The sequence below is a fragment of the Martes martes genome, assembly GCF_963455335.1.
Source record: "Martes martes genome assembly, chromosome: 14".
Lineage (NCBI taxonomy): Eukaryota > Metazoa > Chordata > Mammalia > Carnivora > Mustelidae > Martes > Martes martes.
The window spans coordinates 24821310-24834673 of NC_137902.1; the positions used below are offsets into that span (position 1 = coordinate 24821310).

The 13364-nt window shown below is 43.2% G+C and overlaps 1 protein-coding gene across 32 annotated transcripts in view; it reads left to right on the top strand.

Annotated features, from left to right (window-relative positions):
* Positions 1 to 13364, top strand: part of STN1 (STN1 subunit of CST complex) — a 43582-nt gene that overhangs the window by 26729 nt on the left and 3489 nt on the right. For 24 of the 32 annotated variants that reach the window (XM_080822982.1, XM_080822983.1, XM_080822990.1 and 21 more), the window contains 2 exons: positions 3329 to 3451; positions 6671 to 6743. In XM_080822982.1, the coding sequence (XP_080679108.1) occupies positions 3329 to 3451; positions 6671 to 6743 (196 nt within the window). The remainder of the gene's footprint in view (positions 1 to 3328; positions 3452 to 6670; positions 6744 to 13364) is intronic. The other 8 variants (XM_080822994.1, XM_080822995.1, XM_080822993.1 and 5 more) reach the window with 1 other exon arrangement.

A 13364-nucleotide genomic window follows, 5' to 3' on the forward strand; every position in this document is an offset into this window, starting at 1 on the left:
TTCTGTCTCTGTGCAGTTTCGGTTTCCTGAATCGGATGAGCCTTGTCTTTAGAAAAAGACAAGAAGGACACAAACCCAGGCCAGGCCAAACTACTGGCTAGCAGGGATGATTGGAGGCCTTGCCCCCTGAGACTGTGGCGTTAGAACCACTAGGGAGCTGTGTTCTGAGGTCAGCTGAGGCAAATGTTTTTGGAAAGGAAGTTTCACGTACTGTTTATATTCACAGAGCCTCTTCTGTTGGGTCCTTGTTCACAGCTGAAACTGCTTCGGATCTCACAGACCTAGCACACTGTCTTTCTGCTGCCTGAGCTTACAGAAATCCGGGAGGAGGAACTGAGCTTTTGTGTGGTCTGGGGATAACCAGGAGTTATTTCTAATGATGGCAGTAATCATGCAACAATCATTTTTAGTGTCCAATATATTTCTCTCTTGGTAAGAGCCGTAATAAACTCGACCCTTAGGATCCTGATACTAAATGGACTAAAAAGATGAATTTCCTTAGAATTACGAAAATTAAGTAGCCGTAACGGTTTCATGGGGGAGTCTATTTTGGGTTGATTGTGCTTCCCCTAATAAATACAGCTTTACGTGAAGCCCCCAGAATACAAGGCTGTGTGTGACTGAGAATTGCTGGGTTAGTTGTTTATCGTAAACACACTCACAGAGATTTTCTGCTCCGGGGGAGTCATCACATAGTTCTTGGCCTTATTCTGCCTTCAGAGATCAGATGTTGTCATAACTGGGAATGTTTGTCAACTTTCAGGCCTTTAATGTTCTAGTAACCAGGTGCCCCAGCTTGTTGACTATTTATTAATCGAGAGTGTTAGACTATCCTCTTCAGGCCAGGGGAGCGTGTTTTTGAAACATCACTAAGATCCATTAGATTAAAACAATGACTCTTTGGGGTCATCTGGGTGGCTCAGTCAGTTAAGCAGCTGCCTTCGGCTCAGGTCACGAGCCCAGGGTCCCGGAATCTAGTCCCACATCGGGCTCTCTGCTCAGTAGGAAGCCTGCTTTCCCTCTCTCACTCCCCCTGCTTGTGTTCCTGCTCTCACTGTCTCTCTCTCACTGTCAAATAAATAAATAAAATCTTAAAACAAACAAACGAACAAACAGTGCCTCTTTGAAAGTCTTCTACAGGGAGAGGATTTCTTTAGAGATGCAGTTGTCAATGCTTGAAGCCATTTGGGTGTTTCTTTCCTTTCCCTGTCACTTGCCAGAAATGTCATTGGCAAATGACAAGCAAGTTCTCTCAGCATCTGTGGGTACTGCCCCAGATAGCTTTCAACAGCATTCTTTTTTTTTTTTTAAGATTTTATTTATTTATGTGAGAGAAAACAAGTGGGGGGAGGGGCAGAAGGAGAAGCATACTCCCCACAGAGCAGGGAGCCGGATGGGGGACTTGATCCCAGGACCCTGAGATCATGACCTGAGCCTAAGGCAGACACTTAACCCACTGAGCCATTCAGGCATCCCTTCATCAGCCTTCTTCATTAGGGGTAGGACTTTGCCTTCAAATGCTTTTTTAGAAGCTTGGCCTTGTTTCTTCGGTGCTCTCATCTTCTCAGCATCTCAGCGAATTTCTATCACATTAAAAATGGGTCTGCACCTTGAACGACAGTCGTTCACCACTTTGTTTCAGGAATGGACTGAAAACCCCCAGTGGAATAGTAAAAAGAATACCGCCTCTATAACAGGGGTATTCACCTCCCATTCATTACACAAACTGATAAGACTATGAGTTACCCACTTGTGTGCCAGGGAGGAGGTAGCCAAGTTGAAACAAAGCCCCCAGCTCGGTAAGCTTACAGTTTAGTGAACCACAGCTGGACTCAGCTGAAGGCCTGGCTTCCTCAAGAGCAAGAAATAGGATGGAGTGGTAGCTCTGGGTAAACCTGTGTCCTAGAGAAATACTGATAACGAGGGGACAGAAAACTGAGAGCCACAGAGGTTCTTTCCATGCGGCCTGGCACACCCCTGCCTTCAGCCCCATGGATGCGCCTGGGACAGACAGGTCTCCCCATGGCTGCCTCTATTTATTTATTTACTGATTTTTTTTTAATTGCGTTATGTTAGTCACCATACAGTACATCATTAGTTTTTGACGTAGTGTTCCGTGATTCATTGTTTACGTACAACACCGTGTGCTCCATGCAATCCGTGCCCTCCTTAATACCCATCACCGGGCTCACCCATCCCCCCACTCCCCTCCCCTCTGAAACCCTCAGTTTGTTTCCCAGAGTCCATAGTCTCTCATGGTTCTTCTCCCCCATCTGATTCCCCCCCTTCATTTTCCCCTTCCTTCTCCTATGTCCTCCATGCTCTTCCTTATGTTCCACAAATAAGTGAAACCATGGCGATTCAGTAATGTGGCAGGATAAAAATCAATGCACAGAAATCAGTTGCTTTTTTATACACTAACAATGAAACTGTAGAAATTAGAGAATCGATTCCACTTACAAGAGCACCAAAAACCGTAAGATACCTTGGAATAAACCTAATCAAAGAGGTAAAGGATCTATACTCCAGGAACTGCCTCTGTTTAAAACGAAGAGACTACTTCATATTTCATACATCTGAGAATCCCCAGCTTATTTCAATGTGTGTAAAGTTCTCTGATGTCCTTAGGAAGAGATTATGTATAGCCGTAGTTTTAATGAAAAAAACCAAGCTACTATATATGTACAGTGTTTTGGCTCTGAATAAGAAAAAGATTATCGGGACGCCTGGGTGGCTCAGTTGGTTGGGCGGCTGCCTTCGGCTCAGGTCATGATCCCAGCGACCTGGGATCGAGTCCCACATCGGGCTCCTTGCTCATCAGGGAGCCTGCTTCTCCCTCTGCCTCTGCCTGCCACTCTGCCTGCCTGTGCTCGTTCGCTCTCTCTCCCTCTCTCTCTCTCTGACAAATAAATAAATAAAATCTTAAAAAAAAAAAAAAAAGAAAAAGAAAAAGATTATCTTTTTGTTTAGGAAACAATTCAACCAAAACCAACATGGGACTAGAAGTAATTTTAAATGTTCAAGACATAGAAACTACATACTCCACTTCAAAGATTATGTTCTTTTATCTTCTTGATTTTCCATTTCATAGGGTAAAATTGAACAAAAAGACAACTAAGGTATGGAATGGTTATCAAGCACGATCTGACCCAAGCAAACTTCCCAGTCCTGCTTAAATAGCCAGGCCACACACCCGGATGGTTTTGACTCAGCAGATCAGAAGCCAGTTGGGTAAATTCATAAACCAGTTGGTCCAGGGAGTTACTCTTAGATGATGTAAGACGGGACTTAACTTCTTTTCTTCTTTTTCTTTTTCCTCTTCCTACAGGGGGATGCTAAGAATGACAGCACATCCAAGGCAATTCATAGCATATTTAAGAATGCAATACAGCTGCTGCAGGAAAAAGGATTTGTTTTCCAGAAAGATGATGGTTTTGATAAGCTGTACTATGTAAGAGACCTGCAGTTTTATTGTTTTCCTTCATAGCTTTGATCACAAGTATATTCATTCATTAGAAATACCTGTTTACTGTTTTTAAAAATCGTTAAGGAGGTTCATAAAATAAGGAGTAAAAGTCAGCCCTTCTCTTTCCCCAAGGTGCCATTTCTTTTTAAAGATTTTATTTATGTATTTTAGAGAGCACAAGCAGGGAGGAGGAGAGGGAGAGGGAGAAAGAATCTGAAGGAGACTTCGCACTGGGCACAGAGCCCAACGTGGTGCTCGATCCCATGCCCGGGAGATCACCACCTGAGCTGAAACCAAGTCAGACCTGTACATTTACAGAATGTACACATATAGATGCTGAGGTGGCTTTTTTTGTTTTCCCCCCAAAATGTGATTATCCTGCAAATTGGGACTTCTCGACCTTAACACTGGGCCAGATGGTGCCTAGCTGTGAGTGGCTTTCCTTTGCATCGTAGGATGTCTAACGGCATCCCTGGCCTCCATTCACTAAACAGCAGTAGCAGCCCCCCGCTTGTGACAACCAAAAATTGTCTCAGGACATCACCAAGTGTCCCCTGAGACAGTTGAGAACCACTCCTCTAAATAATGCCTGGAAGTTTTGGGGGGTGGGTTACCAGAATAGCACATCACCGGCATCTTTCCCTGTCAGTACTTGCTAATCTTCCTCAGTCCATTCGACGTCACATGGCACTCTTTCTTATGGGTTCTTGCCCCACACTTGTAACCCTTTCTTTCTGGTGGACATCGATGCTGATTCTGGGTTTTGCTCACACAGACAGTGTTGCTGTGGTGATCTTTGTGAATTCACGTAAGCATTTCTGTAAGACTGGCTCTTAAAAGAGGAATTGCCGGAGCAGAGGGCATGTACCTTTAATCCTTTGGTCAACACAGTCCGACTGACCTCCCAGAAGGCCATACTCACCCCGGACACTCCCACCAGGGGAACAAGTGCTTGCTTGCTTCATACTTCCGGAGTTGAAGGTTCACCTCTTGCTACCTACCTTTGATTATCGGAGGAGCCATGCTTTCAATGAAAATGGGCTTCCTTGTGACCACTGATGTTAGCAGTGGAGATGTGGCTTCAGTCACGAGTGATTCTCCTAGAGGCAGATAAAAATTCTGAGGAAACTGAGAAGTCTCACTATTTACAGACATGATTCTTGAGGGGAAGCTTTCCTTAATAGGACATTTTCTTAATGTTGATTTACTGTAGTGATTCCCCATTTTGGAGAGTTGTTTTTTTTTTTTTTAATTAAGATATGTTTTAAATACTATTTGAGTTACCTTTTAAGTTTGGGGTTTTTTTAAATTTTATTTTTAAGTAATCTCTACACCCAAGGGACGCCTAGGTGGCTTAGTCAGTTAAGCATCTGCCTTCGGCTCAGGTCACGATCCCAGGGTCCTGGACCAAGTTGTGAGCAAGTCATCAGGCTCCTTGCTCAGCGATAGCCTGCTTCTCCCTCTGTCTGCCTCTCCCCTCTGCTTGTGTGCTCTCTCTCTCTGACGAATAAGTAAATAAAATATTTTTTAAGGTTTTTTTTTTTATTTGTTTGACAGACAGAGATCACAAGTAGGCAGAGAGGCAGGCAGAGAGAGAGGAAGGGAAGCAGGCTCCCTGCTGAGCAGAGAGCCCCCTGACGTGGGACTTAATCCCAGGACCCTAAGACCATGACCTGAGCCAAAGGCAGAGGCTTCAACCCACTGAGCCACCCAGGCGCCCCAATAAAATACTTTCTAAAGAGAAACTCCTACACCAAGTATGGAGCTTGAACTCACAACCCTGAGATCAGGAGTCACATACTTCACCAGCTGAACCAGCTGCGCTCTCCAGTTTTGTGTTTGGGTTTTTGTTTTATTTTTTAAGTACGACACCCAGGGTGGGGCTTGAACTCACTACCTTGAGATCAAAGGTGCATTCTGTACTCACCAAACAAGCCAGGCGCACCAGGTAACTTTTGAAAAGGGTATTCTGATCTGTGTCCGGGTGAGTGCAGACCACCTCCTCCTATGTGGAAAGGCCTGGTGAGGTTGGAGAAGCCCGTGCTGGGCAGCTCCCCTTCACATGCCTCCCCCAGCCCTCCCATTCCCCCTGGGAGGCTCTGGGTTGGCCCCCTGTGTCTGTGGAGTAGAGAGCGGCTCTTCCTGGGCAGCAGGCCAGGGCTGAGGTGTGGCAGGGTTAGGCACTTCCTCCTGTGAATCAGTTTGAGCTGGAATGGGGTGATCGAGCAGTAATAGCTCTTTTCCTCTGCAGAACCATCCCATCCCCCTTCTCTCCTCCCCTTCCACGTCCTGCCTGGGCTGTAGGTTTCTGTTTTCCGGAGGGCCTTGCCTCAGGGAAGTAGTTCTCACAGTGCTGTGGATACTTCTGTTTTTGTAGCACTTTCCTGCTTTCCGCAGCTCTCACCCCTCCCCCCATTACTTTAGATAATCTTCACAATAACCTTGGGAGTCAAGATCCCCATTCCTTCTGGTCCCACAATTACTGATACGTGTGTTTGTTTGCATGCTGGTTTTGTTTTGTTTTTCCCTTCCTTCCTCTTTTCCTTCCTTTCTCTTTCTCTCTCTTTCTCTTTTTGTTTTTAGATTTACTATGGAACATGAAGGTGAAACCCATCTGGTTACTTGGCTCCCTTCTTACCGGCCAATTGAGAGAGGAGCTTTGCTATGTTTGCCTTTGAGACAGAAAGTGTTTCCATGGATGAGCTAGATGGACTCCCTTGCTAGCTTTTCCGGACAGTTGTTATTTCATTTGTTTTTCTTTGGGGTTGGGAGAAAGAAGAAAACTCATGAGACATGAGACAGATATCAGGGCCCAGAGGAAGGAGTCCTGGGTGGAGATCAAGACTTTGATCACTTGTGCCTCCCTTTGAATATAAAGACGAGCAAGAGAAACTTCATGAATGTGTCACAAATATTTGAGAAAAAAATTGCTCCTTAGAAGTACAGAATTTCGGTTTTTCTTGACATGGCCCTGGTAAACCACCTTCCTAGGGAGCATGCCTCCAGGCCAGCTACAAAGCAGTGAGCTGCATAGTGACAGAGCTGCTTTGACAATAGGCCAAGTGTCAAAAACCCTCTTGTTGGTGTAGGGATGGTGATGACTGTGAAATCTTTAGAAACCATCCTAAATACTAGTCTGGGAGTCTGGATGATGCAACCGCTTCATTACTTAAAAATGCCCTCTCTCCTGTTTTTCCCATTTAGGTAACCAGAGAAGACAAAGAACTGCACAGAAAGATCCACCATATCATTCAAGAAGACTGCCAGAAACCAAATCGTAAGTGGTGGGATGTACATGTATGTGGTGCCCAGGTGCCCTGGAGGGGAATGTTCCCTCCCAGAGAGCACTGGATGGAGAGTCAGGAGACCTGGGGCTTTCCCCAGGACTGACTTGGAAATATGACTGGTTGAGACAGCTGCCCCTCTGAGCCTCAATCTCTTCTTCTTTACAGTGAGCATTAGATTCTCACAGTTGTTCTGACCTTAGCGTCACATATGACTGGATCCTGGAGCTTCTTACCATGCAGTGCTAAGGTCCCAGCCCTTGGGGACACTGATTGATTAGGGGAGGGGACAGGAGCTGGCCGGCTGAGTGTCTCAGGTGGTTGCAGTACAGTGAGCTAAGCCACCAGCTGAGACTTCTTGACTTTCTGGTTCTCATGTACTCTCTGATTTGTCTTATTTCTTATTCTACTCTTGCCCCTTGTCTTTGAACACAGATGAGACAGTTTCCTCTGTTCTGACATCAAGCCTTTCAGTGTTAGGAGAAATGGTTCTAGACATTACAGGTGATGATTAGTATAATTCAGTCATCTTGGAACCTGATAATTTGCAGAAGAAATGGTTTAAAATACAGTTGGTTTTAGTGGAGTTAGGTCAACCCCTAGTGGTTAGAAACTCAAACTGTAGATCGCCTGACAATAGACATTACTATTTTCATATAGGTTAGAAAGAGAAGAAAGCACTAGTCCTGTCTTTAAATCCTGTGTAAACTGATCAGACTTCAAGGTGACTTTTCCAAGTCTGTCTTTTACAAACATATGCTGATAATGAATGTTGGCATTTGTCAACAAATGAGGCTAAAAGAGAAGGGGAAGGACTTGTTAATGACTGCAGGTCTCCTCAGCCTGCCTGCTTGCTTTTTCTCTAGAGAAATGCACCCCCAGCCCTTTCAATCCCTCCATCCCTGGGGCCTGGCCCTGCTCCAGGCTGACTCAGCGGGCGGAGCTGGACCAGGTCTCCAGCCCTGGTGTTTATGGTATGCAACCCTACTTAGCCTTTAAGAACCGATGAGGTCAGATCCCAGAATGGTGTGACAACAGATCTTAAAATAAACTGAAAGCACTCTATTATTTTAATGCGAAGTTTCTGGCTTTTGTTCATATCATTTAGAACAAGGACAAGTATCCTTGAGTTAGGGGAGAACCTGTCTATCCACAATTTAGGGAGCTTTAAAGAGCAGTGAAATGTCAAGTTCTTCGACCAAGAGGAGAGGAGAGGCTGCTCCCCAAATAGCCTCCCTGCCCTCATCCTCCTTGTCAGCCACCTGACCAGACCCTTACTTTGATCTGCACTGGGAACAGGATAGGTTGAAATAATCCCAGTGCCTGGTGAAGTGAATGAGAGGAATTCACACTGTATTTCTCAGGAGAGCCAGACTCCCTGGTGGCCTGAGAGTCTGCAAAAGTGACAGGTTTTCCATGCCCCCCAAGCCCCCAGATCTGTCCCAGCCCTGAAGAGTGTGTGTGTGTGTCCAGGTGGACCCCCTGTGCCCCTCAGTCTGTATGTGGGAGCCTCTGACAGCTGTAAGCCAGACCCCAGAACTAGGAAACTCCCAGGAGCTGAGCTCTGAAGCATGAGTAACTAAGAATGCCAGGAATAATACTTTGTAGGAACTGTCTTGGCATCTGTTGTGACCACTCCTTGTCCTAGAAAATATCTGTGATCCAAAAAAATGTGTGTGTGTGTGTGTGTGTGTGTGTGTGTGTGTGTGTGTATATATATATATATATATATATATATATTTTTTTTTTTTTTTTTTTTCCCCCTGAGTGATCAGGTATGGACATGGTAAAAAGTCAGACAGGGCAAAGTACACACAGAAAATCAGAATCCCACCCAACCCCGAGCCTCAGGCTCTGTGTTCCCACATCCAAAGGCAGTGGGTGTTACTAGTTTCCTACATATTGTTCTAGAGGTGTTACATATACTGATAAATATATTTGTGTAGTTTCTTTTCAAAAGCCCCACAAGTAAAGGTTAGCATATGATGCTCAGTGTTCCACACCTGGTATCTCAAATCTAACACTGGCTTCTAGAAATCATTCAGCAACAGCACATCCAACACTGCCTGAGTCTTCTTAATACCACGCAGGATTCCATTGTACGTACAGATAGGTCTTCAATCTCTTCATCATTCCTTCTGGGCTTTTAGTGTGTTTCTGACCTTTGTACGAAATACAGCATTGAGTTTTTCCTTATCAGGATGATCGGCAGAACGCAAACTTTCCAGTCATTTAGGAGTATTTCTTTTCTTTTTTGTTTTTAAGGTTTTATTTATTTATTTGAGAGCCAGACATTGAGTGAGAGAACACAAGCTGGGGGAGAGGCAGAGTTAGAGGGAGAAGCAGGCTCCCTGCTGAGCAAGGAGCCTGATGTAGAGCTTGATCCCAGGACCCCGGGGTTAATGACCTGAGTCAAAGGTAGCCATTTAACCGACTGAGCCACCCAGGCGCCCCTAACAGTTTTACTTCTTTCTTACCAATTTCAGTGCCTTTTATTTCATTTTCTTTTCTGATTGCTGTGGCTAGGACTTCCAGTACTATGTTGACAAAAGTTTGCCTCATTGTCATTATTTGTAAAATGGGGATAATAATAGTACCCACATGATGGGTTGTTATGAGGTTAAATACATTGGTGGAGTAGGAAATACCAGCAACCTGTCTCTCCACTTAGACAACAATTGCATCTGCCTAATATAACTATATTGAAACTCTAGAGTCTACTAAGGGCTTGCAACTTCCAGGGGGAGGCTTGGAGAGTAAATTTGGATAATTTCAGTCAGTTTCGGCTCTTAGTAGCAGGTTTCAGTTCCTCACCCCGCCCCCCCACAATGTGGCAGGCACCTGTGCACATGTTCTTGGAGTAGCTTACACAGAGTTTGCAGCAACCTAGGTAGCCAAAAAGGAACACATCCTCCAAATATCAGGGATCTGTGCTCTGTTTGCCTATTGCTTGTTTTTTTTTAAAAAAAATATTTTATTTGAGAGAGAAAGCAAGAACAGAGAGAGCATAAGCAGGGGGAACAGCAGAGGGAGAGAGAGAAGCAGACTCCCTCCTGAGCAGGGAGCCGCAAGCAGTACTTGAGTCCAGGACCCTGGGATCATGGCATGAGCCAAAGGCAGACGCTTCACTGACTGAGCCCCCCCAGGTGCCACAGCCCATTGCTACTTCTCCGAGTCGCAGACGGAGAGGTGGCTGGCCGTTGTCACACCTCCTCCCATTGTTGCCAGCCCCTCCCCCAAAAGCTGAAGTGACTTCCGATGGATTTAAATGACTGGTGCCCTTCCCTCCCCCATTCACTTTTCTTTATTCCCCTTTTGGGAGCCAGAAAAAAAAGACCAAGGTATTAAAAATCAATTGCATATATGGGAAAAATCAGAAAGTGATTATGCATGCCCAAAAGACATAGCCCGAGAAAAAGACTTGTTTTTTGTTTAAAAAACAAAACAAAACAAGAAAAACCTAGAAAATCCTGGGGGAAGGGGGAAAATCTACTTTCCAAAGTTATCACATTATTAAATTCAAGTGTCTAGTTTTCAACTAAAAATCACAAGGCACACAAAAAATAGGAAAGTATGGCCCATTCAAAAGAAAAAAATAATCAACAGAAACCATTCCTGAGAAAGCCTTGATGGCAGATCTACTAGACACAGAATTTAAAACAACTGTCTTAAAAATGCTGAAAGAACTGGGGGCGCCTGGGTGGCTCAGTGGGTTAAGCCGCTGCCTTCGGCTCAGGTCATGATCTCAGGGTCCTGGGATCGAGTCCCATATCGGGCTCTCTGCTCAGCAGGAAGCCTGCTTCCCTCCCTCTCTCTCTTTGCCTGCCTCTCTGCTTACTTGTGATCTCTCTCTGTCAAATAAATAAAATAAATCTTTAAAAAAAAAAAAAAATGCTGAAAGAACTAAAGAGAGATGTGGAGAGATATGGAGAAGGTCAAGAAGATGGTGGATGAACAAAATGGAAATACAAATAAGGAAATTGAAATTGAACCTCAGAAGAAACCAGAAAGAAATTCTGGAGCTGAAAAGTGTAATACCTGAAATGAAAATTTCACTCTAGAGATTCAAAGGCAGAAGAAAAAAAATCAACAAACTTTATGTTGAAGAAAAGTAATCAGAGCTTAAGGGACCTGTGGGACACCGTCCACTGGGCCAACGTATGTATTATGGGAATCCTAGAAGGAGAAGAGAGAATATTTGAAGAACTGGTGGCTAAAAACTTCTTTAATTTGATGAAAGATATGAAGACAAACATCTAAGATCCCCTGTGAACTCTCAAGTAAGATGAACTTAGACCCACACCACAACGTGTCATAATCAGATATTTGAAAGGCAAAGACAGAGAGAAAATCTTGAAAGCAGCAAGAGAGAAGCAATTTGTTACATACAAAGGCCCATCAATAAGATTAGCGTATTTCTCATCAGAAACTTTGGAGACCAAAGGCTGTGGGCTGATACATTCAAAGTGGTAAAAGGAAAAAAAGCCAAAACCTGTCAATGAAGAGTCTCATATTTAGCAAAACTGTTCATCAAAAGTGAGGAAGAGGGCGCCTGGCTGGCTTAGTCGGTTAAGCCTCTGCCTTCGGCTCAGGTCATGATCTCAGTGTCCTGGGATCGAGTCCTGCATCGGGCTCTCTGCTCAGCTGGGAGCCTACTTCCTCCTCTCTCTCTCTCTGCCTGCCTTTCTGCCTACTTGTGATCTCTCTCTGTCAAATAAATAAAATCTTAAAAAAAAAAGCGAGGGAAAAATTAAGACATTCCAGGATAAAGCTGAGGGAGTTTGTTACCAGTAGACCTGCCCTGTAAGAAATGTTCAAGGGCATCTGACATAGTGAAATGAAAAGACACTGGACAATAACTCAAAGCCATGTGAAGAAATACAGGTCTCAGTAATGATAAATATGTGGACAATTATAAAAGCTAATATTATAGCAATGGTTTGTAACTTCACGTTTTGATTTCTGTATGATTTAAGAGGCCAGTACATTGTTAAAGATAATTCTTAATCTACTGACTTTATTGTAACTCTGGTTTTTATTTTTTTATTTATTCATTTTTTTAAAGATTTTATTTATTCCTTTGACAGACAGAGATCACAAGTAGGCAGAGAGGCAGGCAGAGAGAGGGGGAAGAAGGCTTCCCGCTGAGCAGAGAGCCTGATGCGGGGCTCGATCCCAGGACCCTGGGATCATAACCTGAGCGAAAGGCAGAGGCTTTAACCCACTGAATCACCCAGGTGCCCCGTAACTCTGGTTTTTAATTCCACATTTTGTTTTCTATATAATTTAAGAGACCAATGAATTTAAAAGAATACCTAGTTTATGTTCTTAGGTGACAGAATGCATAAAGATGTAATTTTGTGATATCAACAATCAAAAGATGCGGGGATAGTGCTGAAAAGGAGCAGGGTTTTTTGGTGTTGAAGTTAAATTGGAATACATTCAAATTAGGAATGTGAGTAAAATCCCCATGGTAACCACAAAGAAAATAGCTATAGAATATGCACAAAAGGAAATAAGAAAGGAATTTAAATACTTCACTACCAAAAAAAAAAAATCAGCTAAACACAAAAGAATTCAGTAATGCAGGAAACGAAGGACAGAAAGTTATAAGGCATATGGAAAACAAATAACAAAATGACAAAAGTAAGTCCTTCCCCTGCCAACAGTAATTAGTTAAAACCTAAATGGATTTAACTCTCCACTCAAAAGACAGATCGGCAAAATGGATTAAAAAAAACACGATCCAACTCTATGCTGTCTAAGAAGGCTCACCTTAGATCCAAAGACACAAATGGATTGAAAGTCAAAGGATGGAAAAAGATAACCCTGTGCAAATAAAAGTAACCAACAGAGAGCAGGAGTGGCTATACTAATATCAGACAAAACCAACTTTAACACCAAAAAATTTACAAGAGCAAAGAAAGGCATTATATATTATTAAAAGGTCCAATACAGCAAGAAGATATAGCAATTATAAACATTTATGTACCTAATGACAGACCATCAAAATAGATGGAGCAAAAATGGACAAAATTGAAAGGAGAAATAAATAGTTCTACGATCAGAATTGGGGACATCAGTCCTCTACTCTCAATAATGGGTAGAACAAGCAGACAGAAGATAAGTAAGGAAGTAGAGAACTTGAACACCACAAGAAATTAGATCTAATAGACCTACACAGAACACTCTCCAACAACAGAATACACATTCTTGTTGAGTGTACATGGGGCATTTTCCTGATAGACCATATGTTAGGCCACTAATTAAGTCTCCGTCAATGGTAAAAATATACCGTACAAAGTATCTTCTTTGACCATAATCAGATGAAGTTAGAAATCAATAACAAAGCAGGAAAACTTAACAAATCTGTGGAAATTAAACAACACTCATAACTAGTGTATCAAAGAAGAAATCACAAAGGAAATTGGAAAATAGCTAGAGATGAATGAAAATGAGAATACAACATACCAAAACTTAGGAGATGTAGCACTAAAGGGAATGTTACAGCTATAAACACATTACAAAACAAGAGAGATCTCAGATCAAAACCTAACTTCTAACAATTTAAGGATCTAGAAAAGAACAAATTAAACCCAAAGGCTAGCAAAAGA